Source organism: Mastacembelus armatus, chromosome 19 (assembly GCF_900324485.2).
Source record: "Mastacembelus armatus chromosome 19, fMasArm1.2, whole genome shotgun sequence".
NCBI classification, from domain to species: Eukaryota; Metazoa; Chordata; class Actinopteri; order Synbranchiformes; family Mastacembelidae; genus Mastacembelus; species Mastacembelus armatus.
Window position 1 is genome coordinate 19,648,188 of NC_046651.1, and position 26,747 is coordinate 19,674,934.

The 26,747-nt window shown below is 46.2% G+C and overlaps 5 protein-coding genes and 1 long non-coding RNA gene across 12 annotated transcripts; 2 read left to right on the plus strand and 4 right to left on the minus strand.

Annotated features, from left to right (window-relative positions):
- Positions 1-149: 149 nt before the first annotated feature.
- On the minus strand, positions 150-6,429 carry noc3l (NOC3-like DNA replication regulator). The gene is made up of 21 exons (XM_026315379.2): positions 6,241-6,429; positions 5,611-5,815; positions 4,944-5,067; positions 4,649-4,803; positions 4,479-4,568; positions 4,266-4,396; positions 4,022-4,183; positions 3,595-3,688; positions 3,339-3,514; positions 3,097-3,225; positions 2,877-3,008; positions 2,557-2,637; positions 2,382-2,482; positions 2,217-2,289; positions 2,069-2,132; positions 1,858-1,929; positions 1,422-1,603; positions 1,139-1,267; positions 936-1,033; positions 685-769; positions 150-528 (listed from the first exon to the last, which is right to left on the minus strand). Exons 1-21 carry the CDS (start codon positions 6,247-6,249, stop codon positions 403-405), a joined length of 2,418 nt encoding a protein of 805 aa, XP_026171164.1. The 5' UTR covers positions 6,250-6,429; the 3' UTR covers positions 150-402.
- LOC113135390 (uncharacterized) lies at positions 554-7,547 on the plus strand. Of its 4 annotated transcripts, XR_003296171.2 has the most exons (6): positions 554-595; positions 911-994; positions 2,082-2,279; positions 4,924-5,093; positions 5,567-5,857; positions 6,700-7,010. It is a non-coding gene; the product is annotated as an uncharacterized LOC113135390 (long non-coding RNA). The 4 variants fall into 4 exon arrangements; XR_004463332.1 differs by lacking the exons at positions 554-595; positions 6,700-7,010 and adding an exon at positions 7,254-7,547 and having other exon boundaries at positions 669-994; XR_003296170.2 differs by lacking the exon at positions 554-595 and having other exon boundaries at positions 669-994.
- Positions 6,925-12,777, minus strand: LOC113135383 (TBC1 domain family member 12-like). Of its 3 annotated transcripts, none has more exons than XM_026315380.2 (15): positions 11,366-12,777; positions 10,961-11,063; positions 10,724-10,768; positions 10,178-10,305; positions 10,016-10,098; positions 9,819-9,936; positions 9,470-9,576; positions 9,274-9,336; positions 9,111-9,196; positions 8,961-9,032; positions 8,720-8,848; positions 8,206-8,315; positions 7,542-7,699; positions 7,227-7,330; positions 6,925-7,142 (listed from the first exon to the last, which is right to left on the minus strand). In XM_026315380.2, exons 1-15 carry the CDS (start codon positions 12,130-12,132, stop codon positions 7,119-7,121), a joined length of 2,097 nt encoding a protein of 698 aa, XP_026171165.1. In that variant the 5' UTR covers positions 12,133-12,777; the 3' UTR covers positions 6,925-7,118. The 3 variants fall into 3 exon arrangements, 2 of the variants coding, with proteins under 2 accessions (XP_026171165.1, XP_026171166.1); XR_003296168.2 differs by having other exon boundaries at positions 7,128-7,142; positions 7,448-7,699; XM_026315381.2 differs by lacking the exons at positions 6,925-7,142; positions 7,227-7,330 and having other exon boundaries at positions 7,566-7,789.
- Positions 12,778-13,053: 276 nt separating this feature from the next.
- LOC113135384 (zinc finger protein OZF) lies at positions 13,054-16,154 on the minus strand. The gene is made up of 5 exons (XM_026315383.1): positions 15,674-16,154; positions 15,294-15,453; positions 15,142-15,200; positions 14,958-15,054; positions 13,054-14,619 (listed from the first exon to the last, which is right to left on the minus strand). Exons 1-5 carry the CDS (start codon positions 15,908-15,910, stop codon positions 13,601-13,603), a joined length of 1,572 nt encoding a protein of 523 aa, XP_026171168.1. The 5' UTR covers positions 15,911-16,154; the 3' UTR covers positions 13,054-13,600.
- An 807-nt stretch (positions 16,155-16,961) lies between these two features.
- nudt13 (nudix (nucleoside diphosphate linked moiety X)-type motif 13) lies at positions 16,962-21,435 on the minus strand. Its single transcript, XM_026315388.2, has 9 exons — positions 21,247-21,435; positions 20,156-20,308; positions 19,877-20,019; positions 19,560-19,667; positions 19,370-19,476; positions 18,878-19,003; positions 18,677-18,788; positions 18,433-18,587; positions 16,962-17,924 (listed from the first exon to the last, which is right to left on the minus strand). Exons 2-9 carry the CDS (start codon positions 20,236-20,238, stop codon positions 17,730-17,732), a joined length of 1,029 nt encoding a protein of 342 aa, XP_026171173.1. The 5' UTR covers positions 20,239-20,308; positions 21,247-21,435; the 3' UTR covers positions 16,962-17,729.
- rpp30 (ribonuclease P/MRP 30 subunit) lies at positions 21,285-24,821 on the plus strand. 2 transcript variants are annotated; one of them, XM_026315389.2, is made up of 12 exons: positions 21,288-21,612; positions 21,954-22,012; positions 22,334-22,390; positions 22,471-22,536; positions 22,831-22,902; positions 23,081-23,170; positions 23,260-23,376; positions 23,461-23,490; positions 23,562-23,599; positions 23,738-23,817; positions 23,921-24,004; positions 24,489-24,821. In XM_026315389.2, the coding sequence occupies exons 1-12, from the start codon at positions 21,531-21,533 to the stop codon at positions 24,524-24,526; spliced, it is 813 nt and encodes a 270-aa protein (XP_026171174.1). In that variant the 5' UTR covers positions 21,288-21,530; the 3' UTR covers positions 24,527-24,821. The 2 variants fall into 2 exon arrangements, 1 of the variants encoding a protein (XP_026171174.1); XR_003296169.2 differs by lacking the exon at positions 24,489-24,821 and having other exon boundaries at positions 21,285-21,612; positions 23,562-23,577; positions 23,700-23,817.
- Positions 24,822-26,747: the final 1,926 nt, after the last annotated feature.

Genomic DNA, 26,747 nt, shown 5'->3' on the forward strand with positions numbered 1-26,747 from the left:
CGCCTCAAACAAGTGTTTTTAGTTTATCATTCAAAGAACATTTAAAACTAATCGGTTCTTAAGTATTTCACATATGAACGTGCATATTTTAGATCTGTTGATGCCGATTGTGCCAATTACAGCAACAAATGGATGTAGTTTAATGGAAATCTGTGCTGAATGTAATCTTCATTTTATTAATTACTCAACTATTTTGTGTGAGTCCAATATGTGACATCTTGTTTTGTCAGATCAGATATACTGGGCACATCCCCAGTCCACTGGCCCCGCCCACTGTGGCTATGAGAGAATATAAAGTCACGTTAGAGGTGTTCACGTTTCTAACGTTTGTTACAAAAAGATTTTTATTTTCAGCTTCACAGATGGAACAAACAGGCGTGTGTCAGTGTGTGTCGGTGTGTGTCAGTGCTGGTTCGGTGTGTGCGTTCTGCTAAAGTCCAGGTCTGTCTCCTCGGCAAAACTCAGGATGCTGTCGACTCGTCTCTGCAGGTCGCCGTTCAGCAGCCTCGCTCCAACTGTAAAACGATCCTGTCAAATTTAAAAGACAGGAAATGATAAACGAGTGAAGGTTAACGCACGATGAATCAATAACAAGGTTAAAGAGGTTAAAGTTACTTTTGTTAGAATATAAAATGCGACAGTGTTAACATATGAGTGGATGTGAAGGTGTGTTTGCTATTGTACCTTCTTCTTGGTGCCGGGCGGTGCTACCGGAGGGTTAAAACTCATGTCTTTGACACTGTAATCACCAAACAGCTCCACCGGAGACCTGGACAGGACGTCAACACAGACGTACATGCAAGAAAGGCCCCAGACACATGATTTTAAAGGAACCTTTCACCGTTTTTGGATGTTTGTCTTAAACTTTCGATTGTAGAGTTGCATGATTAGTGTGAACTGCTCCTTTAAGACACCTCCAGAAGACCTTTTCATACCTGCGGCTCAGCTCCACCCTGAGTGCTGCCGATCCTTCACTGGGAGCCCCCTGACACAGGTGAGCCGCAAACTGCCGCACCACTGGGTGATAATGTCTCTGGGAACACACAGGAAGATGTTGAGGAATTACCTGCACACTATGTGTGTACACCTGACGACTGTGTGTGTGTGTGTGTGTGTGTGTGTGTGTGTGTGTATATACCTGCAGTAAGTGTAGTTCCCACAGTGCTGTGTTCTGGGCGTTGCAGTGTTCAGGTTCGTCCAGCTCTGGCAGGTAAAAGCCGCTGCCCTGAACCTCGTTATCCAGCAGGAAGTCACACTTAGGGAAGGCCTGAGATAAACACACACACAGAAATAAAGAAGCGTTTTCAGTGACCTACAGTTTGGTCATTAGATGAACGGCAGGAAATCTGACCCTCACAGGTAACCCAAACCTGGCTCTAACTGTACTGCAGGTACACACACACACACACACACACACTTACGTGCATGGTGGCTCTGTTGGCAGCGAGGACTCCCACGCTGGCGTTGGGCAGTACATGCAGACTGAGCATGCTCAGTCGTTTGACGAATGCCATTGCCCTCTGCAGGGTCACCTGTTTCCTGCGGCGGGTCAGCATGGCGTCCAGGCACCGCAACACGATGATGATGTCATCATTGGGTGCCCCTGAGTCAGGCAGGTTCATTTAATCTTAAAGTCATCACGGCTGAGCCTTCTCGAGTTTAATAATTTGACAACTTACTTTACTGAAACATTTCAATAACATCAAGCCACAATCTCTTTTTGTGTTTTACAGGTAAAAACTTTTCCTTCTCGTTGTTTCTGAAACTTCTGCTTTATCAAATCAAATCTCTTAACTGTCACACATCATGGACACAAGTGTACCGATGGTGAAATTCACACGTGCGCACGTGTCTGACCTGCGTGCAGCCTCGGCAGCATTTTGTAGAGCTGAGAGTAAAAGTTGAGAGGGTCGATGTTCAGGACGTCACCTGACAGAGACAGGAACATGGATAGATTTGATTGATCCACGTTTGTTTAGTGGTGTTCCATCACTAGAGGAGAGTTTCTGTCTTTTCAGAATAAAATGTTTGTTTAATGACAGAACTTATGCGACGTGTTTCCTCTGACCTTGTCCTGACAGTATGGTGAAGACAGTCTGGATGCAGTGCAGACTCTCCCGGTTGGTCAGATCCTGCAGGAGTCACATCAGAACCATTACTACAACCATTAACCAGTCGATCGATCGGTTTGTCGCAGCGGACGAATGAATACTCACGTCTGATTGGACAAGGTTCTGCAGCACGTTGAGCAGGTCGTCAAAGAACTCAAGGTTGATCAGGTGAGCAAAGCTGTCAGGAAGTGACATCACGGTCAGCGCTACAATACTATCAGTACTATAACAGTGATACTGCAATACTACAGTACTCTGCCTGTGTCATACTTGGCCAGTCCCTCCAGGACAGCAGGAAGAAGAACTGACTTCTCAGCTTTCTTCAAAATCCTGAAGTAGATGAGGAAGACGATGTTCAGGGTGTCTGTGTGCTGAGGAAGAGGAGGAGGAAGAGTTCAGTTTCTGAGAGTCACTGATGAGCCAGTTCTCCTGATTTTCCACTTACCAGTTTGACCTTCTTCTCTCTGCCCTCTGACGCTTCGGCCTCCAGCAGCTCCTTCTCCAACTTCTCCTCCGCCTTCTTCCACTGCGCGCACACACACAGTTTACAGGTGTGGTCATCAGCCAATGACAGCTCACACCTTGTCATCACTTTGCACTCACTTCCTGTTGCTGCTCATGTTGGCCACTAATGCTCACCTGCAGCACAGCACCTACCTGCTCCCTCATCCAGGTGTAAATAAACTGACTAGCCCGACTGACTGCCTCCAGACTCTTGGCCTGTGTTGCAGCAGCACAGAACAGCAGGGAAACGGGCAACTGTACCTTTCTCTGCATCCTGGACAGGTTCTTCTTCTTCTCCTTGTTGTTCATGAACTTCTTCTTTGGTGCCGTGTCCTCTATGTCTTTCTTCATCTCCACCTCCTTAATCCTCAGACTCAACAGGGTCCGCAGTACCTGAAAGGAGTCATTGGTCATTGGTTTGTGGGGTTTCAGGTGGACGTGTGTTAAAGTGGTGCTGCTTTGGGTGCGTTTGATTCGTTACCTCAGGCCTGACGTTGTAGTTGAGGCTCTTGACGAGACCAGAAATGACCCGCACGGTGGCCAACGAAGCCCCGCCTAGTTTGTCCTGCTGGAAGAGCTTTCTGAACGCATCACAGCACATACCTGACACCTGTAACACAGAGACGCTTGAACACACCACAGCACATACCTGACACCTGTAACACAGAGACGCCTGAACGCATCACAATCCACCTGAGCAGAGGCTCAATCTCAGTCACTCACCTTCTTGACAGGGTCGTTCATCAGTGGCACGAGGACGACGACGATGTTGTTGTGGAAGTTGAAGTGAGGCAGAGCGAGCAGCAGCTCACACAGGCAGCGAACAGCAACTTCTGCCAGGCTGCGGTACGACTGGAAACCCACAGCCTGACTGCGCTTCTTCTTCTTCTGCTTCCAGTCTGAAGGTGAAAAGTGAACACGTTGAGCCTAAACACCTGAATATTGTTGCGTGGCCTTCGTGTGCTCTTGTGATTGTCACCTTTGATGGTCTGCTCCAGGTCCTCCAGGTAGAACTTGTACTGACTGACCAAACCTTCTTCAAACTCTCGGAGCTGCTGAGTCTCCTTCTTCACCTGCACGACAAACCGGTAACATGACAGACATGTTGAAAATTTTACAGGTAGTTTTTCGGTACCTCACTGTGAATCTTTATGATTTTCATCTGAAGTTCTGAAACAATGAAGAGGAAACATATCCCACCGGATAATGATTCTTTTATTTCTACATCAAGGAGCAAAACCAAACGAAACGGGTCATGTCGCGCTTGTGTGAACTTTGGACTCTATGGTGGCTTCAGAAGCTGCTGCCAAAGGAAGTGATGAATTAAGGATTCTTCTTCAGTGGTTTCAAACAAACACCACTCTGCCCTACATGGCATAGCAGCTGTTAAATAATATGCAGTCTACCTTAGTGGCTTTCTCTGCAGGGGTCAGAGGTCGTATCCTGTAGGTGGGGGCGATGTCTTTGAAGATCTCCATCAGAGACACCATCACCAGCTTCCTGATCGTCACTGCCACACTGGGGTCAGACTCCATCAGCATCCCGCGCAGCTCCTTCAGTCGCTTCATCTGAACATAGATTTAGATTGACTGATTGACAGACTGTCCCTTTAATAAAGATCCTGATCCTGGACCAGCAGGTCTTACTTACGTTGCTGAAGGGGTCTGAGATAATGGTTGATCCCAGGCTGGCGATTTGAAGCTTCTTCTGGTTTATCTTCTGTGCTCGGAGCCGCTTCTGTTGCTCTGCTGTCAGCCCTGCAATGCTGTCTGAGCGCCCGTCTGCACAGGAGGACACATTACGTCCACAACTAGACATGTCCCGAGTCAAGTCTGACACGTCCTGAGACCAATACATCCATACCATTTTCCTCCTCTGGCTCTTCGGCAGCAGCATCATCTTTGTCTTCTTCTTCCTCCTCCTCCTCCTCCTCCCCTGGCAGCTTTTGGACAACTTTACACAGACACAGCAGAAATGAGGTTTACAGCCACAGCTACCAGTCAGATCAATCACTGGATCAATAAGGGGGGTACCTCTCTCTACACTCTGTGGGATGACTCCAGTCTTGTCTTTGATTGGCAGCAGGTGGATGACCTCCTTCTCCTCCGTCCTCACCATCTTCCTGGGAACCTTCTCATAACTCTGAACCACCTCTGAGCGCCGCTTCTTAGCACCATGCACGGGCCCGCTGGGACGCCCCAAAAGCAAGAAACAAACACACCTCAGCCAAAGCGTGTTCATGTGTTGACTTGTTTTCTACATCTAAAGTGATCTAAAACTAAACAGCACCATCCCCGCCTTCTTTCAGGGTGTTTGTGTTGGCGTTACCATGACGACAGATCTCTGGTGATGAAGGAGGCTTGGCGGGCCATGGCGGTCATCTGCTGCACATCATCGTCCTCCATCATGTCTGTGGGCAGACTATCCAGAAAGTCCTCATCCTCCTCTTCCTCTGTCAGACGTTCACAGGCAGCACAGGTGAGAACAAACTCAGAGCAGTGCATTATGGGAGAGGAATGCTTAAAAATGTTTTTCTTGGTCAACACGTAAATTAAAATTCTACTTCACAGGTTACATGCAAGACGTAATGTTTGCTCTGATGTGTTGGAGAAGTCGAGATGTGATGAACAATTATTTTCCTTAAATACATCACCAGGTTATTTCCTTGATTAAATATTGAGCTGGAAAGAGTTAAAATCACTGTTATAATTTCCCAGGGAGTTAAAGTTAAATTTCATTTTGAGTTACTTTACAAATCACGTGTTTTATATTTTCATTTATTTGTGATCATTTGAAATGAATGGAAACTTTAAATTCACCTGGTGCTGAGCAGGAAGGTCTAATTACATGTTTATCTTTGCAGTATTTTCTTGGAATGGGGTATTTTTATTAGTACTGTTACTGACGTACTGAGTACTTCCATCTGTGACTATGTTGAGTGCTGTTGTCAGTTGTAGACCAATCACAGAGCGACCCATCAATCAAAGGCTCTCACCTGGTCTCCTCCGGTACGTTTCCAAGGGGCGGGGCGTCCTGATGGCGGCGTCCTTCACCGCCTGTCGCAGCCGCTTCTGCTCCTTTCGCTGCTTCTTGGCGACGTTTTGCTGCTTTAGCTGTCGGTTCTTCAGTTTGTTCTCCAGCTTCACGCCGCTCGTCTTCAACAGGCGGCGGAACGTCGGCCGACGCTTCTTGGACCGAGGCTGCAGGGAGAGAGGAAGGAAACCAGAATCACACCTGAACAGGTTAAGTAATACCTGAGTACATGATGCATCACCACCAACATGAGAGCCGTTTGAAGTATAGCAGCCAAACAAAACTCGGCCCAGAGATTTGGTGTTTTCCGCTTTTCTGATACTGCTCAGGGAAACATAGAGGCGTTAAATTCGCAGATTTCTCTATGGAGTCTGGTGAGTCCACCAGAACCAACGAGAGGAAACCAGATCCCATTTGATAATGTGTCAATTTAACAGCGGGCTCCATCGACGCTGATGTCGGAGCAGTTTACATGCAGCCGTTAAATCAGCAGGTTTCTCCGTGAGTCACCCCGTGAACAGACGCGGTTTTACTGCAGTCAGAGGCCACCGGAGCCGATTCCGTTCCTCTCATTGATCCGGTGTGAACTTACCGGGCCCATGGCGGCGGGAAGTGTTCGCCTCGCTCCGCAGGTTCAGGCCGAAGTTTAATGAAACCCCCTCGGTGTGAGGCGATAACCTGGTTCGGTGTTTTGGTGGAAAAGCTGCGGTTTGTTTCCACACGCGTGTGAAAAATGAATCGGGTTCAGCCGGTGCCCCGGAAACAATAAACCGAACTCCTCTGCGGACAAAACAGCGCCACCAGCGGCTGGAGGACTAACGACATGACAAAACCAGAACCACAGATTTAACAATCAAATAAATATTAAAATCAAAATGAAGACATGGAACAGATGTCACCATTACATCTGTATATAGAGCAGAAACACAAACTGGTACAACCTGTGTGTCATACAATAATTTCCCAACAAATGATAGAAAACAAAGCTGAGTTAGTGTTGAGTTGTTCTCGTCCAAACCACTTGTTTTTTTGTTTTTTTTTTATCACACAGGCTGACCTGTATCTTTGGCTGCATGTGACACTCGATCTGGAAATACTTCAGTCTAACAGTGGAATCGGTTTTCCTTTGTTACCTCACTTCTTCCAAAGTCACCTGAAGCACGTTAATAAAAACATGTTCATCATAGACAAACTCAGAAATAGACACACCAGTGTCATTTTGCTGTGTTAAGGCTTTTCATTAAAAAAATAACATTTTAATAAAGTGATTCAAAAGTTTTAATATTCATGTATGATTTTATTTTCCATACACTGTTCAGTCTGACACTTAGATCAGTTGATAGAGAAACCCAGATAAAAAATAGAAAATAAATAAGAACTGGAGTCTTCATAAATATGTGTTGGTGTTCCCAACATATTAACCTGAACGAAAATCCCAGCCGAAATAATAACAGCGGACTGTAGGTCGGGTCAGCAGCTGCAGGAAGACAAAACCTGAGGAAAACAGAACAACTCATTAGAACCAATTTCTCTCTGGCTTTTACTTACAGTGATGACTCTGTTTGTCAGGTGACTCACCTGACTCCACTTCCTGTTCCCACTCAGCAGGGGGGTGGCCAAGATGCAGGAGAACAGCCTATCAGAGAGCAGCTCTTCACCAGGAGGACGGGACAGGAACTGAGCTGGAGGAGGAAACGGACAAAAGCAGTTTGTCCCCTGAAACAAGTCCAGGTCGAGTCCCAAGTAACTTAACACAGTCTCTGTTCCGTCATGATGAGTTCAAGTCCGTCACAAGTCACCTTAGATAAATCTGTCTTCTTAAGAAGTTCGAGTCTCAAGGTCAAAGTGCACATCACTGAAAAGTCCAACTCAGCAGCGGAGGTTACATCTCACCGACACTGATGAGGTCCATGTGCAGCAGGACGTCCTGGAACAGTCTCAGGATCCCCAGAGCTGCCCGGAACAGGAACTCCTCCCCGTCCCGGAAGTAAAGGTCCCAGACCCGGCACGCCACATCCAGAGGAAGGGGCTTCGTGTAGAGAGACAGGATCCTGGAGGAAGCAGGAGTTAACGTCCTTTGGTGCTCAGGTGTGTTAATTTAGGTGATTTTACACATCGTTCAGTCTGAATGTGCATCATTGCTGCAGCAGCCAGAGATCCCGCATTCGGCGCATTAAAACGAGTCTGTGTAAAGCTCAGTGTTAGATGCTTTCAGATTCGTAAAATTTGACGTTTACAGAAATGAAAAAGCCCAAACTCTGATGTTGTAGTGTAAAACCCTTAAAAATGAAATAGATTTAAAGGTTTTATGGTTTTTTTTTCTTAAGTGAAAGAATAATTTACTGCAGAGACAAACATGAAACTGTTATCTATGCTCAGTGTCATTTAGTGGGAAAGTTACTGTCAAAATAAAAGTGATAATATGCGACTTACATATTTACAATATTGTGGTAGTTTCGTTCTACTGTGTGAAGATTTGTACAGATTTACACTGAGGCAGTTAGCAGAGTCCAGACTTTGGACACAGCTGTGGTCTGATCTGGTTTTCGATACTCACCAGTCCATGAGGTAGAGATCCGGAGACAGACCTAAAGACTGGAAGTGCAGGAAAAGACGAGGAAGAGTCTCCTCCAAAAACACCTGGAAGGTCCTGAAATACCTGCACATCTGGAGGAAAGTTGTTCACTCACATTAAATCGTGTGAAGCATTTTCTGACCTGAATGACTTTTTAACTTAAGCTGCTCTTTGTTTCTAATTAAATTGAATGAGTGCAATTATAATCGGTGTGTCTGTCTCTGTGAGGACCAGTTTTAGCTTTAGACCTTGCAGGGGAAGGACATTCTGTCCTGTCCTCACATAGTCATGGGCCTGTGTGACAGTTCAGAGCTGGTTTTAGGGTTCAGGACTGGGGAACGGAGATTATCGGGGGGGGGTATTAGGGACATTTCTATGAAGAATAATTTTAAAGTGAGAACATTTTATCCAATATTTATTTAAACTTGTGTTTATGGATCAGGTTCAGGTTGGAAATGGTTTATATCAGTGATTAGAAATATACATGTGTGAGTACCAGCTGGTGGTCCACCCTGTAGAAAGCCAGCTGACAGGGGCGGTTGATCAGATTGGAGAAGCTAATGAATGCTTCGGCTTCGCCCATATTCAGGATCAACACGGCGGCTATGGAGGACATACCTTGCACCTGGGCAGGAGACAGAGAGAGACTATGTGGATTCTCGATTCACTGGAGAAGAGTCTGAATCACTTTAGCTGTGGCTTTAGCTGCATGTTGTGTTTTGCTGTGTGAGACTCACATATCCCACATCAGGTCTGTAGCAGGTGTAAGCTCCCAGAATGTTTCGCAGCAGGTTGTGGTATGGGCCGCCCTACAAAAGAAAAGTCTGAATTCACCTTTTTATGCCGTTACAATTTTTCTGTTTGTGTCTAATGTTCTACTGCCCTACCTTCTGGAAAACACACAGCGAGGGAAAAGTTCTGGAAATGTCCTGTGTGATCAGCTCCACGCTGGGCTCAGCCAGCGACGCTCCATCTGCAGGTAAACAGCTCCAGGTGACTCATCCCAGGAGGTTTGGAAACTAAAAGTTCAACTGTGGTGTCTTTTCTTACCTTCTGTGTCACTGAGGCTCGTCCATTTCTCTTTCGCTCTGGAGAGGAAGATCTCGTACAGCTCTGAGGAGGAGGAGGGAGGTTTGAATGAAGAAGGGGAAAATGTACGTTTTCTAAAAGGAACTATTTTTTTTTCCACAGTAAAATGTTTAAATTGAAGCTGAGTCAGCAGAAAGAGCAGAATCATGAATCACACCTGCAGTGATGTTGAGCTCATTGCCTATGGCGAGGCTCCAGATACGCCCCCGGACGCTGGGGGGTAAACCCCCCCACCACAATTCCTGAGCACGACGACTGGACTTCCTGCAACATCACCAAAACACTGTGACATCATCACCAAAACACCATGACATCATCACTGAATCGCTCTAATTAACCTCACTGAAAAAACATGCATGAAACCAAACATCTACGCTCTGATCCTGCACTGGCCGTCAACATTTCCATCTCACATGACACCAAAGATCTGAGGCCTGCATTGGTCATGTGATCACAGGCTGATCCCCTGACAAATCTGTGGTACAACACAAACAGACGGGTCATACGTGGTGTCCCAGTGTGGCAGGATGTGCTGGTTCCAGACCAGCGTGGCGTTGGAGATCACCTCCTCCTGTCGGAACCTCTCCTTCATCTGCTGCTGCCTCCTCTGAGCCTCCTTCAGCTCTGACAGACAGACAACACACAGAAGGTCATGCTGTGTTCAACTCCGCCCACCTGAAAGGTGCAGTAGGTCCCAACAAACCTCTTCTCTTAGCTCCAGCCACCATCTGTTCGTACTGCTGTCGGTGTCTCTGGGTCTCCTCGGCCGACTTGGCGGGAAGGTTCCTGCACAGAGAAACTGTCAGGACCCAAAATGGCTGACAAACAGGAAGTAGTTAAATAAGCAGAGAGGAAGTGCTCGTACGGCGGTCGGTCTTCCAGGATCAGTGCTGTTGTTGACAGCGGCTCAAACTCCACCTTCCTCCTGCTCTGCTGCTCTGAGGCATGATGAGTAGGAGAGCTGTGGGCAGTGACCTGCCGTGCCTCGAACTCCTGCAGTGACATCACAACACACAGTTGCTATGACAACAGAAAAGGTCTAACAGACGTGATGGAGGACAGATGACATCACAGATGGGTGAACCCTCCTGATGCACCACTATGTCACGTTTTCTTTGTTGGGCTTCATTAAACCACAGCTTCTTTTTCAGCTGGATTTCATCCTTGTTTGCTTGTGGAAAATTTTTAATTTCATGCAAACAGTTTTTAGCATCACTGCTCAGTCTCAATCAAGCACATTTAAAATAAATAGAATAATTTGTAAGGTCTAAAATTGAAGAGTAAAATGAAATACAACCAAATAAAAAGATGATAAAAGTGATTAAAAACACTGAAGCAAAGACAGGTTGCATGAGCAGAAGGAAGAAGTGTGATGGAGCTACAGGTGACATGGAGGAAGTAAAGTCCGTACCCCCGGGTCCTGGAGGTCTGGAGAACACAGACTGACTGCAGTGCTCTGCAGGAGGGAAACAAGGCAGCGTTAACTGACCCATTTATCTCAGAGACGCTGCTGCATATCCCAGTATAATACTGGGAACAGTGGGCGCTGCATGAGATTCTCTGAACCTCCAGTTTTATAACAGGTTCAGTTTTCAACAGGTTCACAGCTGCATTGTCCACATTTTGTCTGATCCTGGTTAGTCAGTACCTGCTGGATGATCTGGGCCTGTTTGGACGGACTCTGTCTTGGAGGAACTTTACCAAACAGCTTCCAACCAGGAACACTCTGACTGACGGACCGCTGCTTCCTGCTGTGAACACACACACATGTACGTTAGATATTCTTGGCCTCTTGTTTAGCCTGTCTTTTCCCTAGGATACGAGGAAACAGGCAAAATATTAATCTCTCATCAAACTATTTGATCAGGTTCAGCCTGAGTTTGAACTCTTGGTGAAGATGGGATATCAGTAAAGGAAAGAGCTGGTGTCTGTTTTTAATAGTTTTAGGCAACCATGAAACTACAGCACAATACAAACAGAAAGTCACCAGATGTTTCCAGTGACATTTGTTTTTCTTATTATCGATGTCCCTCATGCGTTCAACGGCGTGTACCTGCTGAAGTACTCAACGATTCCCGGCCTCCGGGACTGAAGCTCAGACTCTGACCCTCCGCGGTCCTGAACCAGCTGACTTGGAGCACTCTGTCTGCGACCACACTCGAATGTGTTCCTGGAGTGTGTAGCGGGAACGGGGGGGCCCGGATCGCTGCGTGGTGGTAGCGGCTCTGTGATGAAGGCCTCGTCATCAGAGCTGACCTCTGGGAGGTCAGAGGTCATGTGCGAACTAGAGTCTGAAGAGGTGGTTGTAGGGCTTCTGTCTACCTGGCAGGCTTCTGATGTTGGTGCAGTGGAGGTGTTCTTGTCCAGGTGGACAGTACTTCCAGTAGCCCCGCCCCCACGGTGTCTACTTTCCTCACAGGGGTTAACTGCTGAGGTGTTAGTGCAGGACACCACGTTGTCTGAGCTGAAACTGGTCCTGTTCTTTCTGTCGGTATGTGTTGTATGGATGACGCTCTGTGTAAACCTCGCACCCCTGTCACCCGCCTCGCTGACCTCAGAGCAGTGTCCGATTGGTCCTTGCAGACTATAGCCTGACCCGGAGGGATGGATGCAGGGGGCGTGATTCACACACTGTGACACAGCACCAGACGCCCCCTCCTCGTTATTTCCTGAACACATGACCGGGTGAGAACATGGACAGGAAGTGCAACCCTGAAAGATGTCGTCAGTGGAGGAGGCGGGGTCATGATGATCACATCCCGCGGACTTGGCTGTGTCGTTTATGATCACCGGTGAGGACGAACCATCATTTCTTTCCATTTCATTCAAAATACAAGAAATGCTCCTGGTGTCTTTGACTTGAAAAACAAAATTGGTTGAAATATCAGTTGTTGTCTTCAGAACTGTTTTATTTTAAATCATAGACTTTTAAGTTAATGCCTGGATGACCCTTCAGTGTTATGATCAATTATAATTAGTTTTCACCATCTGACAGAAAACGTCATATAAAGTTAAACTTTTTTTATTCATTCATTTCAGGTTTGTAAAACCTGATTTTAAGTTTCGTTTTGAAGGAAATCGTTAATCTTTTCATCCTTTCGTCCTTGTTTATTTTTATTATTATATTGCAGGTTCTTCCATGTGGTCAGTTAATGTTTCGGATTTAATTTTGAAGGGTACATCCGCTGATTTCCTGTCGTCACATTTCGGGTTTTATTTTGACGGTAGTCACTCAGGTTTCCGGTCTTGTTACCGATCCGTCTCCTGTTTGCGCTGCTCGGCAAAAACAAACTCGCGAACAGCTCCGGCTCCTCGGTGGGGGGCTAAGGGAGTCCTTTAGACTTTGGTACCGGGACACGGAGCTCTGGGGCGGCAGAGACGCACGGTCCGGCCGCGGTCAGGATGCTCTTCCTCGGCCGTGACAGATAAACCCGGGACGCGGAGGCGCCATGTTGAGAGGTGACGTGGAAGGATACGTCACGCTGACGTTTCCTGTTTTTTTTTTTTTTTTTATCAAACGTAATTAACTTTTATTTTATTTTTATTACGAGACACCTGCTAAAACCTGCGATGAATTTTTATTATGGTCAATACTCCTTGTGTGTTTTGTATACAAATACAGTCCAAGTACTGGAACAGCTTGTGTCGCAGACTAATTACTGCATTAAACCTTTAATAACATTTACTAACACTGAACTGTTCCTTTATGGCTCAGGGAAAACAGCTGGATGGAGGCAGGTGTTGATTCTACAGAATTTATTCTCCAACCAGATGAAAAATATCATTTATAAATTTATTTTAAAAAAAACAAGAGTATTTATATTACACATTTTTGCAGAAACACGGTTGTAACTGAAATGTTTGGGTTCTACCAACCAGAACACAGTATTTTAGGGCAGCCTCACACTGGAGGTTGATTTTTGTAGACATTTCAATTAATTTAAACTCATCTGAGGTGTCTCCATGGCAACAGATGCTGAAGCTCCTGGGTGTTGAAGTATTGAAACAAAAATCAGAGATGATCTGAGGATCACTCAGGTTTCGGTTCATATGACCAGAGACTCTGCCCGGTTTAACATGTGCTCTGACCGGTTACGACTGGTCCTACCATCCCCCTTCAATAATTTGAAAAAAATAAACTATAACATTCAAGTTTTTCCACGTTCTCTCTGAATTTTCCAAACTTCATATTCCAATATAAGACTTAGTTTGTGCTCTGTGCATGTACCGAACTCCACTGAGACGACTGCAAATTTTATTACAAACATTCTGTCCAAACGTTTCCTTGTCATGCGTATCCACACTTGTGAAGCTTCAGGTTGCGCTGGTCTGAGTATCTCTTCCCACACTTGTCGCATATGTACTGCTTTCCCCCAGCGTGGACATGTCGTTTGTGCGTCCTCAGGTGGCTGCACTGGCTGAACGTTTTGCCACAGATGTCGCAGGTGTACGGCTTCTCTCCGGTGTGGATGCGCATGTGCAGCTTGAGGCTGTTGGAGTTGTTGAACTTCTTCTCACAGGAGCTGCATGCGAAAGGCTTCTCCTTGGAATGTGTGCGACCGTGCGAAATCAGGCTGCTCTGCTGGCTAAACGTCTTGCCACACTCCTGGCAACTAAAAGGTCGCTCGCCAGTGTGGATCCTGCGGTGGATTTTCAAGTTCACAGACTGGCGGAAGGTCTTCCCGCAGAGGTCACAGCTGAAGGGCCGCAGGCCGCTGTGAATCCTCTGGTGGTTCTTGAGGTTGATGGCGTGGCGGAAGGTCTTGGGGCACTGCTCACATTTGAAAGGCCTCTGTCCAGTGTGGATGAGCTCGTGGGTTTTGAGCGTGACAGCGCGGGTGAAGCCTTTTCCACACACGTTGCAGATGAACAGCTTCTTGCCCGTGTGGGTGTGTGCGTGGCGGTGTAGATTCTGCAGCAGGTTAAAGCGGCAGCCACAGACATCACAGCCGTATGGCTTCTCCCCTGTGTGGATGATGGAATGCGTCTTGAGCTGTGCCTGCTTGGAAAAACACTTTCCACACTGCGGACACTCGTACGGCCGCTCGCCGGTGTGCGTACGCATGTGGCTCTGCATACTCTGCCTCTGGCGGAAAGCTCGGCCACAGACGCTGCAGGAGAATGGCTTCTCCCCCGTGTGGATGCGGTAGTGAGACTTCAGGTTGCTCTGCGATGTGAAGGATTTCCCACACGCCGTGCACATGAAATACTTCCAGGTGACGCTCTGCAGCACAAACTCAGGTGTACTAGAAACTTTCTGTGGCTCCAGCTCAGCAGGCAGCGGCTGTGCTGCTTCAACTCGTGCTCCTGGACATAAAAATACATTTACGGGTGGAGAGGGAAAGGACAGGCGTTACAGGTGGTCTCCTGAAAAAAAGCTTTTATAAGGTTTTTAACTCATTTCATCTGTGGTGCAAATAACCATCAAACACTTCTGGCACAGTGTGTGTGCAGGATATGAAACACATCAAACTTTTCTGCTGCTTCTGAACGAACCTCTGAATTTAACGCTTTCTGTCTTCTGAAGTACTGATGGATTTTATTTTGACAGAGATGGAAGTGGTGAATTAGCAGCAAACAGTCATGTGACTGGAGTTTAGTTTGATCAGGAGACAGATATTGACAGATACAGATCAGATACTGACTCTCAGCGATGGCTCCCAAGTCAATGTTCCCATGTTCGTCTTTAACGGTGACTGCCAGAACGAACGGAGCATCCACCCCCTCGTCGTTGGGTTTGGTCTGTGGCAACACAAGGTACAGACGTCACAGATGGGTCAGTGGACGCACTGCTGACAGCCAGGTGGTGCAGATGGTGAGAAACCTTACCTGGGTGGACGTGTCTGTGTTAGAGCTCGGGAGACGGACGCCGTACGAGTGTTCGATCTCTGTGACAGACAAATCGCACTTAGTATGACATCATCACTGGCCGTCTTCTCCGACTGGCGTTTGATCAGCAGAGATGGGGCCCGTGTACGTACCGACTCGTGCATTGTTGAGGATGTTCAGGACGCTGGTCTCGGGTCTCTTGCCGCCCCTCCCAGATTCCAGGTCCCCCAGCAGGCTGGCTTCGTCCACAATGTTCATGATCTTCCCCAGTGCCTCGTTGCCCAGGGTCTCCATGATGGAGGCAAACAGCACCTGTCAGGGGTCAGAGGTCACAGAGCAGTTTGTTTCAGTTCCTGTTTAACTCCTGTTTTTAGCTCCTGTTCTGCTGCTTCTATTCGATCATGTATATTTATAATAACCAGATAGGAGTCATAATTAACCACGGGTAAAAAAAAGAAAAGAAAAGAAAAGAAAAATCCATAAAATAAAAGAACATTTCAATCCGCCGGGATCCAGCGGACCAGCTGCTCACCATCTTCTCCCGGCTCTCGGCAAGAGCCTTATCCGGCAAAGGCGGCTCCTCCGCGGCCTGGCTCCCGTTGTTGCCGGTCCGAGCCTCCAGACCCGGGAGAAAGGCCGAGTTATCCTCCACCAGCTTCTTGAGCTCCGCCACCGCGGCGTGGACCAGAGACTCCATGACGGTGGCCAGCTGCGTGTGCAGGGCCACGGCGGAGCTCGTCCCGCCGGTACCGGTCACGGCGGAGCTCATCCCGCCGGTACCGGCCGCAGCTGCGTGCAGCTAACGGCTAATGCTAAGAGCTAGGCCTCGGCGGCGGAGAACATTAGCCGAAATTTTTGTTATCCTGGTTCTTAAGGGACGAAATTAATAAAACACCATCTGTGGCGAAATGAGCCATGAGCTAAAATCAAACAGAGCTGGAGGAAGGATTTTGTTTCTCTTCCGGGTTGAACAGGAAGCGGTTTCTTCTCATGAGGCCTTGAACGCAGCACAGCTGATGTGCCGATGTTTTTCACGATTTTCAATTAAAATAAAAAATGAAAAAGGTGCTTAACGTTTAAATTAACGATAGTCCGGGTTAGTTTTAGCCCGATCCCATTGAATTATTTTAAATATCTCATTGTTTTCTATAATCAGCGTTGTTTTTCTGTATTTCTTCAAATTCCCAAACTGTCAGACGGTGGGATGCAATTCACAAAAGACAAAAATAAAAATAATGTAACGATCATTGTGACGTTAATTGAAGATAAGGGGAAAAAACAATTTATGAATTAAAACCTATTGTGGTGGTTTTTGGGTGGAGGTGCGTTCAAGGTCACACATGAACAGACGCAGTTTGGTTCGAGCATATTTATTGTGTATTTATACCTTATTTTATATATTATTGTATATTCTACCATGACGTGACTTTGTTTCATCCTTGATTATAACAATATTTGAAATATTTATGCACAAATTGACGCAGTTACGGCGCCGAATTTCGCAGTGTTGAACAAACTGCGGCAGTGACGCAAAAATGTAGAAAATCTCAGGTGAGAAAAATCCCTTTTCTATGTGAAATCAATTCAGCAGAGCTGCTGCTGTTTTACACAGGTCAGTCTGAAACCACAGACTTTCACATGTCAGCCTTTATGTGTGATGTTGGTATTAGTGAGTTACTGTCGATCATAGTGAAGTTTCTTCAGGATTAAATTTCTGTAACGTGTCAATGTTAAAATACAACTTAACTGACTTTGTTTGTCTGGGAAATAAACTAGACCTTTAAAACACAGTTCACATGATTTTAAACAGTAACACAATATCAATTACAATTATTTTAATTTATTAGATCAACAACTGTAAATGTCACAGGCAGATTTTTAAGGAGCAAAGATGATTTCATTCATTCTAAACAGACTGTTCTTGATTTACATTGAAGCTCCTTTTGAGTAAAACTCACATCTGAAATGTGACTCAGAGGTAGTTCTTCTGTTTTACAGTATAACTACAGTGAGACTATTCAGCAAACTGAGGAGAAATAAAACATAAGTGTTACTTTAGGAATATATTAATTATACATAATCAGACTGGGGGCAGTGACGGATTAAAGCACCATGACGCTGAACACTGAGAATAAAAATGTTCTGTTAAACTAATTTTAACGTAAAGTCCATTTAGTCACTGTTCTGCAGCTTTCTAACACGTCCCATCATCTTCATCAGCAGACACGTGTGGAAATGTCACTCAATACACTCCCCAAGGCAATGTCTGCTGTTTGCAGTGAACCCATGGGTGCACTGACAACTGTCCCTGGATCACTGTGGCACTGAAGGAAACTTTAAAACAGCAGGATTCTCAATGAAGTTCTGCAGCCTCTGTTTCCTCTTATTCCTGAGTGGATTTATGGACTCTGATTGGACAAGGATTTTTGGAGGAAACTGCCACAAGTGCTTTAATGTACCTTGATATCCCCCTTATATAGAGAGGGGGCACAGACTTGCAGCTGATACATATAATGACCAGTTCAGGGGAATTGTGGGTCCAGATGATTCCAGATGACACAAGCTAACAGCTCCGTAAAGTTTGGACGTTATGCTCCACCTTCACTGCGCTGCTGCTGGTCCATCCACTCTGCGATGAGGCGGTTGGCGAGGGCGTGTTTGGGTGGAAGCCAGAGGGCAGAGGGGTCACATTTCCTGGGCGGAGTCTTGACCCGCAGGGCAGAGATTATTTCCTCCAGACTGAACCAGCGAGCATCCTCCAGTTCTGTGTGGTCCACCCTCACCTGGACAGGAAACAGCACAGCAGGTCACATGACCTGTTCTTAGGTCATACTCCTACCTGTTCACCTGCAGCTCTAGTGTTTCTCAGGGTTCAATGGTAGGTCCTGTGACACGTTATATTAAAATCCCTTAATTTGTCCAAAAGTTTATGTTTTTAATTAAATTAATAAACTAAATCCCATAAAACACCTTAGTTAACAAATTACAAAATAAGTAATGAACTTTTCTGTTAAGTTCTGCATCAATCTTTAATATTGGCTTCTCAATTCCCCTAATTATCTATTTAAGTTCTTTTATGATCCTTTGTCTCTTAATCAGAAAAATCTTTAAGTTGTGTATAATTTAAGGCTACAGATCTTTCCACTTCATTTTCATATTTCTTACTTTTACTTACTTATTTCACAACCATTAATTTTTGTTGTTCAATTTTATTTATCACAAAAATAATTATTTAATATAATTTGTATCTTTAAAATCTGGATATTTCACTGAAGGGGTCTTGGACTGCACCTGGGTGTGGGTGGGGCTAACAGAAGCATGGCAGCCCAGCATGAAGGAGCTTTGAGGGAACGGCCAGTGCTGCGAGGAGCTGTAGGAGATGCTCTGAACCTCTAAGCCCACCTCCTCCGCCACCTCCCTGTACACAGTCTCCTCCAGAGACTCACCTGGACACACCAACAGGCACAAGTGGGTTAAACAGGTGCACAGACAGGAAGTCAGGTGAGCAGACACCTGATCAACAGTTGAGTCTGACCCATGTCACAGAAGCCGGCCAGAGCGCTGTACATTCCCCGAGGAAACGATGCCTGTCGGCCCAACAAACAGCATTTCCCATCAGACACAAGGACGATCACCACTGGAGACATCTGCAACAGGCCCGGGAAGAACCAGTCAGACCAGTGTGAAACCAGTCAAGGTTAGAAACTGGTTCAGAACTGGTTCGGACCAGGTTTACCTTTGGATAGTACACAATGCCGTTGCTGCTGCAGACTCTCTGACTGCCTGCCTGGTTGCGGCGGGTTGGTTGACCTGTAGAACTGCAGAACCTGTTGGTTTGATGCCAACGCAGCAGAGCCTGACCCTGCAAGACAAACCAGATCAGGATCAGCATATGGACAGTGGTCGAATATTTAGAGGTGTGATGAACTCATCCTTTAAAATAGTGGTTCCCCACCCTTGTCCTCAAGGAACACACCTGATCCAAGTAATCAGTAACACAGGGGGGAAGTGTTCCTTGAGGACCAGGGTTGAGAACCACGGCTTTAAAATGAAGATGCCTTTCAGATAAAAACTTCCTGTAGCTACTTCTGTGTCTGCGTGTCTTTCAAAATAAATGCATGAGTCTAAATGACTGAGCTCTAATGGAGGGTTTCAGACCCTGAATGCAAAGACCAGTTCATCAGACCAGAAGCTCAGAAACCACCAGAGTCCAGTTGTAGTTCCTCACCTTGGCCACTAGAGGCGCCTCTGCTACTGTCAGCAAAAACAAAGATTTCTTCAGGTCGATGAAGTTCCCACCACACTCTTCTTCTACTGCTGCTTGGTCCAGTTCTCCTACAACCCCAGAACATCAGCCCAATGGATTCAGGATCTCATCATGCTGTTCAAACGAAAATGTGCCTATGACGTGTTCTTACCGACATCCAGACAGAACTGGGCCTGGCTCTGTTCAGAACAGCTGATCAGAACCGACTCATTCAGCAGGGATGTGTCTGAACCGAGTCTCTCCAGGATCAACTGCACATCTGGAACATCAAACATCAGGAGTATTAGAACATGAAGCAAGTTTGTGCCTGATGTTAGGTTCTTGACCTGAGGTTCTGAAAGTGACTTTCTTTTTTTTTTACTGATTATGATTCTGAGGTTCTTTAACTACTATATATGTCTGTAGTCTGTTGTTCTGCAGGAGGTTCTTAGTCTCTGCCTGGTTTCTTTTGGTTCGGTGGTTCAGTACCAGAGCTGGTCAGTGCTGCGGGTCTGAAGGTTCCTCTCTCGGTGCGTTGCAGCAGAGGAGACAAACGGTGGAACAGGAAAATGTGACTGTTCTGCAGGGCTGCAACACACGCCTCATCATCTTCCTTCAACCTGTTCAGGTACCTGGTAGGAACAGCAATCTGATCAATCAATCAATCGTTCTAATCAATCAATCAATCAATCAATCAATCAATCGTTCTAATCAATCAATCAATCAATCAGGTGTTCTGATCAGTCACTTAGCCATGAGTTTCTGAACCTCATTCTGGAGACGAAACCTGAGCAGCAGCGGGATGGCAGACATTTTGTGGCAGAGAGGAGGTTCCTCAGAGGTCTCAACATGGCCCGGCACCGTAATGACCTGGACTGACCCGGACTGGCTCTGATGCAGACAGGAAACAGCAGTGCAGATCTGGAGTCGTGAGGGGGAAGCAGTTAGCCTAGCTAAGTTAGCCCTAACCCTTCCAGTAGAGATCTGGACAGACACTTATAGTCCAGGAGGACCCTAACCCTCGCAGTAAGACTGGACAGACAGTTATGGTCCAGGAGGACCCTAACCCTCGCAGTCGGACTGGACAGACACTTATGGTCTCGGAGGACCCCAACCATTGCAGTCAGACTGCACAGACACTTATGGTCTCGGAGGACCCCAACCATTGCAGTCAGACTGGACAGACACTTATGGTCCAGGAGGACCCTAACCCTCGCAGTCGGACTGGACAGACACTTATGGTCTCGGAGGACCCCAACCCTCGCAGTCGGACTGGACAGACACTTATGGTCTCGGAGGACCCCAACCCTCGCAGTCGGACTGGACAGACACTTATGGTCTCGGAGGACCCCAACCCTCGCAGTCGGACTGGACAGACACTTATGGTCTCGGAGGACCCCAACCCTCGCAGTCGGACTGGACAGACACTTATGGTCCAGGAGGACCCCAACCCTCGCAGTCGGACTGGACAGACACTTATGGTCTCGGAGGACCCCAACCCTCGCAGTCGGACTGGACAGACACTTATGGTCTCGGAGGACCCCAACCCTCGCAGTCGGACTGGACAGACACTTATGGTCTCGGAGGACCCCAACCCTCGCAGTCGGACTGGACAGACACGTATGGTCCAGGAGGACCCCAACCCTCGCAGTCGGACTGGACAGACACGTATGGTCCAGGAGGACCCTCCCGGTCGGACCGCAGCAGTGTCTGACTGGGCTCTGGGCGAATCGTGAATCTATCACGTCTTGAAATGTGTTTGGCCGGAAATGATCCGCGAAACAGCAAATGCGTGTGTGCTGTGTTTTAACGAATAACCGGCAGAACCGTGTGTGTCTATCAGGTACCTGTCCGCTCACCTTTGCTGTGGCTGCTGCTTCTTCTTCTTTCTGTTTTTGTAGCTGACGTATTTCCGGCCCCGGCAGCACGCAGCACGAATAAACAAGTGAAGAAGACTTGGGGTTTTGGCTTGGTAACTAAAACAACTAAACCAGATTTGATTTGACTGTAAAGGATCGAAACGTCATAATTAAGTGATCGCGCGGTCCGACCCTTAAGACGAAACCAGAAAACGTGAAGCGGACTACAGTACCCAGCAGGCCGTTAGGCTGCACACACGTGGGGCATTTTGAACAGCGGCGTTATGTCGGTGTTTATGGACCTGAACCTGAGCTTCACCGCGGATAAGCGCGTCCTGCAGAGTCTGGTCGAGACGGCGGCTCACCGTGAGTGTCCCGGTCCCGGTCCACTTTAAATCCCGAGTTTCACACATGAGGTTCGGCTGAACGGGCCCACACTAAGCTAGCATCTTAGCTTCTTAGCATCTGAGCTGAGAGTTCTGCCTGTGTGCAGGTAACCCGGCACACACCTGGTGCAGCTCAGGGACCCAGGTGTTTATTAGTATTTATTGAGTGTCTGTTCTCACAGAGAGAGAAGATCTAATTCATTCTACGCTGATAGAACAAATATCGATTGCGGATGTTAAATGAGCAGAAACCAATAATGTTACAATGATCAATAACCTAATAATCTATCGGTTATTTTAACGTGTGTTCTCTTCTTACAGTCGGTTTCTCCACAGTCGCAGTCAACTATGTGTTTGAACCCACAGCCAAAAAGAAACAGGTGAGTATCCTCACCTGCTTTGCTGCGTTCAGGAACACAGTCAAACACAGGAAAGCACAAACACTAATCACAACTCTGTTTCTGTTTCAGTTATAAAATAAAAATAGTTTTTCATTAATCAAAAAGAGCCAGTGCCGTAGCAAATATTAGTCGAAAGCAGAAAATAACTGGAAGCTGTCTAATCGGTGGACAAGTTATCAGTGGAGTGATTGATGAGCGGAATAGACTCATAGACTCAATACATTTTTACATGCAAGAGTAAACTTCAAAAGTATGTGGGCAGGCTGTTCAGCTGTGCTTTAAGTCTGTCTTTGTTTGCAGGAAATCCCCACACCAACACCGATCAATAAGCTGATTGATCGGCTGCCCATTGTGCAGGTACAGTGGTGGTGATGATGATGATGATGGTGGTGGCTGTTTGCACCGTCAGTACCTTAACACCTGTCTGTCTCTGCCAGGGTCGGTCTCGTCCAATCAGAGTGCTGAACAGGCTGACGGTGGTGATGTCAGACTCCAGTCATTTTGTGAGTGTTGATCGTGACCCTGATCGTCATTTTCATCACAGATTATTTTCTCCATGAACTGCTTTATTGATGATTGATGACGGTGAAAAGGTCCAGAACTGTGAACCGAGCAGCTTTGGAGGAAACGATTTAACCGTCGCACAAATGATGTTGTTCTTGTGCATGGAGGCAGCTTAGGAGCTCACAGCTGGATCTGTGTGTGTGTGTCTGTGTCTGTGTGTCTGTGTGTGTGTGTGTGTGCGCGCGTGTGTCTGTGTCTGTGTGTCTGTGTGTGTGTGTGTGTGTGAGAGACAGAGGCCAAATGCTGTGGAGTATCGGAGCTTCGACTTGCTCGCCGTCCGGCCGACCACAGAGAAACTTTTCCACGTGAGATTGACTGACACACACACAGCTGCAGGTTTCATGTTACACACCCACTTAAACCAGGACTGCTCACACCTGAAGGCTGCAGTGATAATATAATAGTCGTATATAATCACACTGCAGTGCTGGAGAATGAAGTACTTTCACTGAAGTAACGTTTTGAAAATGCATGTGTGTGCAGGCAGCCTGTATGTTGTACGACGTCGACATCATCTGTATCTGCGTCACAGAGAAACTTCCCTTCTTCTTCAAGAGGGCGCCGGTCAGCGGGGTGAGTCGTTACTTTCGTTGTTGCTGCTGGGTAGCACTAGTAGAAACACACCGAAAAGAAAAACAAACTTGTCGGTTGCTATTGGTCAGGCCGTGGACAGAGGGGTGGCGTTCGAGGTGTCATACTCTGCAGCCATCAGAGACGCCAGCATGAGACGCTACACCATCGCCAACGCCCTCAGCCTCATGGACACCTGTAAAGGGAAGGTACGTCCTGCTGTGACATCACAGGTTTAACTTGAGACCGTGTTCACCTTTCAGTATAAACCCATAGTTTTGTGTGTTTTCCAGAACGTTATCCTTTCCAGTGCTGCAGAGAAGGTCAGTGATCAGTCAGTGATAAGTATTGATCCACACAGGTCTGTACATCTGATCCTTCTCTCTCTCTTCAGGCTCTGGAGCTCAGAGGTCCGTATGACATCACCAACCTGTATCCTTCTTTGTACTGTGGTTTACTGTAATACTGCAGTACTCTGTGTACAGACAAGTGCTGCATATATATATGCAGTGCTCTGCATGCGCGTGTACAGACGCAGTACCTTGCTGTTGCCCTGACCCAGTTCCTCAGAGGTTTGTTGTTTGGTTTGTCTGACGGAGACGCAAAAGAAGCAGTTTCATCCACTTGTCGGTCTGTTCTACTACACGCAGGTAAGTGCTACACTCTGAGTAGTAGTGAGTACTAGTACTGTAGATGAGTTTGTATTACACAAACAGTGATGAACCCCCCCCACCCCTACCTGTGTGTTGACAGAAAGCAGGAAGACGGCGAGCGGCGTCATCTACACGGTGAAGAGCAGCAGTGAGCCTGGCAGCCAGCAGGGGGCGCCATCTGACAGTAGGGTCACTGTTTTTATCCTTATCAATAACCCATAGAAACATGATCAATAACTGCTTCTGGGCTCCACTTCACTGTGGACTGAAAACTGAGGGCTGCAGCTTCAGGTGTTTCCTTATGATTAATTAGCCTGTTTCTGAATGGATTATTTCTCAGTGTGTGAAAAGAACTGAAGTTATTTCAAATAGTTTTGTTTTTTTTAATGGATGATCAGAATGAATAATTTGTGATAGTCCTCTTCTGGGTCTTGGTCACATTGATTAATGAAAGAACTCATAAGTGTATTATTGATGATAAATGTATAAATGACATGGTGTTGACTTGGAGCTCTGCTTCTTAATGTCTGAACAGGCTCTTGTCTGTGTTTGTAAATTGATCAGTGAGCCAGTGAAAAAGCTAATTGGCAGATTGATGAATGAAAGTAATTGTCAGCTCCAGGTGTGTTCAAACATCCGCTGACAGTGTTGTTGTTTTACCTGAACAGGTGAAGCTCCGGCAGCTAAAAGAGCAAAAACTACCTGAGAACTGAGGAGGGCATGGCTCTGCTTTATTTGTCTTTGTTGGATTTTTTGACACAGCCATGATGTGAAGTGTTGCTCTTTGATTTCAATAAACAGGTTGAACAGATTTTACAATGTGGAACGTGAATCTGCTAAAAAACTGTAACTAAATACTTTTACTGGAGTATTTCCATTGGCCAACACTTTACTTTACAGCAAGAATGACATTTTGTGAGATAATGGCACAAACTGGCAGTTATTAATAATATAACATAAATATCACCTTTGTAACCTGCAAATAAATCAGTCATCAGCTATTTTGTCAGATATTTTATTTTGAAATTAGCCTGTGGTACAAATACTTCGCTGTAATTGGTCAGATAAAAAAACTACATCAAAAAATAAAAATCTGATAAAAATATAATTGTTCAAACAGAACAATCTCAGGCTCTCATGAACACAATTTCTTTCTTTCTTCCTGGATCAGTGTGTGGCTTCATGTCTGACACATTAACTCGACAGATCTGAGGTCTGATCTCAAGCAGAATTACACTGACAACAAAAACGCTGCTGAGATGGAGTAAAAAGTCGGTCTGACTCGTAAACATGTGACATGAAGGGCAGATCAAAAACTGACTCACTGAGCTTTCACCTCTAAATTATTCAAACGAATCTCTGTGCAGAGAAGCCGGTGAGATTTAACAAATAATTTTTTTCTTCATTAAAAGTTAAAGTGCAGCTGCTGTTTATTGTTACAGGAAGTCAAGAACCTTAGAGACAGGAAAATGTTCATCTTTTAAATGTTATATGTAAACTATAAGAGATCGTTAAACATTTTACTTTTTGTTTTTAATCGTGTTGATGAAACACTTTGCGGTAAAGGCACCGTATAAACACACAAGTTATTACTTCAGTGCACAGCTTAGTGCAGACACACCCACACAGCCTGGAGGGAAAACGTGACAGGTTATCTGTGGGGGGGTGTTTTACAGCCTCCATGTGGGATCAATAATGTTTATCTGATAAATGTCCATAAGTCCATTTCCAGAATCAGCAGTAAAAAGCTGCAGTCAGTGCTCATTAAAACAGTGCAATAGCCCTTTACTGTCTGCAGGCACAGACAGTGAATGTCTCATGACTAGATTAGAGGCAGCTCAGTGATTGATTATTGATTTGTTAGCATTAACTTGAATAAAATTTCACGAGTTCAGTGCACATCAGACAAACCACTGCCGGAACATTCAATAGAGCCAGTCAGAGATAAGAGAGGAGGAAGATGATCTGATTGGAGGAGAGAGGCAGCGAGGTGGATCTATAATTTACTCTACTGATCTTGCAAATCAGTGTTAAAGGAGTGTTACGCTAAATTTTTGTTTTAGCTTTACATCAAATTCCTGCTGATGGTGCCTTCGTGAACGTAGACATGCGCCGCTGAACAGTGTTGTCAAACAGTCAATCCAAAAGTCATGTGATAACATGCACCATCTCTGTAGCAACTTGAACTTCCAGCTTTGGAAATAAGTAAAATATCAAACGGGTCAGAAAACCATCAGCAGGAATGTGAACAGAAAATAGACTAAATGAGACCCCCCACAAAAGGCACCTGATTGGTCCTTTCAGTGCGTGTGAAATACCAGTGATGGCTGAGAGATGCCCAGGAGGTCAGGACGGTCTCTAATGTTTTTGAGGTTTTTAGGACGGTCTCTGGTGTTTCTGAGGTTTCAGGACTCTTAGGGATGACTTGGGGACGCCTCAGGGTTCCTGGAGGGGTTGTCTTTATCTTCATCCTCCTCCTCCTCTCTGTTCAGGAGTGACGTGGATCAGCTCACAGGCCCATAATGTGGCTGATGTGGCCCTGAAAAACACAAACCATCAGTAACACGTTTAAATACGGAGTACGACAGATGGTTCTGCAGTAGTTCTGCACAACAGCTGGAAACAGGTGGCAAACCGGCAGGGGGTGTGTTGGGGTCATAGGTTAGAGTCCACAGCAGCTGTTTCCAGCTGCCCAGGTTCCTGACACACACACACACACTCACCGGTTCTCCCCCGAGACACCTGGGACAGAGCAGCTGAGCAGGTCTGGGCCGGACCGCACCAACCTGTGATGATGCATACGTTACCACAGTAACCGCTCCATGACACATTTCATCCAATCGCAATGGATCTATTGATCAATTATTGAGGTTGACTGCGGTCGTCATGACGACCTGCACTGACCTGCTGTTCTTGTTGCTGGTTGG

Bases quoted from the DNA above. Each gene is read 5' to 3' on its own strand.
- noc3l (XM_026315379.2), bottom strand. The intron at 2,638-2,876 runs GTACAGTTGCCC...GTGTGCGCGCAG, and splicing joins TGTCCAGGATGCAGAGAAAG to TGGAAGAAGGCGGAGGAGAA. The intron at 2,290-2,381 runs GTATGACACAGG...ACTTCCTGACAG, and splicing joins GTCCTGGAGGGACTGGCCAA to CTTTGCTCACCTGATCAACC.
- LOC113135383 (XM_026315380.2), bottom strand. From the start codon at position 12,132: ATGGAAAGAAATGATGGTTCGTCCTCACCGGTGATCATAAACGACACA. The intron at 9,577-9,818 runs GTATGACCCGTC...GTGATGTTGCAG, and splicing joins CTGCCACACTGGGACACCAC to GAAGTCCAGTCGTCGTGCTC. The intron at 7,143-7,226 runs GTGAGTCACCTG...TGTTTTCCTCAG, and splicing joins GGAACAGGAAGTGGAGTCAG to GTTTTGTCTTCCTGCAGCTG.
- LOC113135384 (XM_026315383.1), bottom strand. From the start codon at position 15,910: ATGAGCTCCGCCGTGACCGGTACCGGCGGGACGAGCTCCGCCGTGGCC. The intron at 15,055-15,141 runs GTAAGGTTTCTC...GTGTTGCCACAG, and splicing joins ACACAGACACGTCCACCCAG to ACCAAACCCAACGACGAGGG. The intron at 14,620-14,957 runs GTCAGTATCTGA...TTTTATGTCCAG, and splicing joins CTTGGGAGCCATCGCTGAGA to GAGCACGAGTTGAAGCAGCA.
- nudt13 (XM_026315388.2), bottom strand. From the start codon at position 20,238: ATGTTGAGACCTCTGAGGAACCTCCTCTCTGCCACAAAATGTCTGCCA. The intron at 18,789-18,877 runs GTAAACCTGGTC...GGCCTGTTGCAG, and splicing joins GCATTGTGTACTATCCAAAG to ATGTCTCCAGTGGTGATCGT. The intron at 18,588-18,676 runs GTCAGACTCAAC...TGGTGTGTCCAG, and splicing joins GGCCGGCTTCTGTGACATGG to GTGAGTCTCTGGAGGAGACT.
- rpp30 (XM_026315389.2), top strand. From the start codon at position 21,531: ATGTCGGTGTTTATGGACCTGAACCTGAGCTTCACCGCGGATAAGCGC. The intron at 22,391-22,470 runs GTACAGTGGTGG...TGTCTCTGCCAG, and splicing joins ATCGGCTGCCCATTGTGCAG to GGTCGGTCTCGTCCAATCAG. The intron at 22,537-22,830 runs GTGAGTGTTGAT...TGTGAGAGACAG, and splicing joins TGTCAGACTCCAGTCATTTT to AGGCCAAATGCTGTGGAGTA.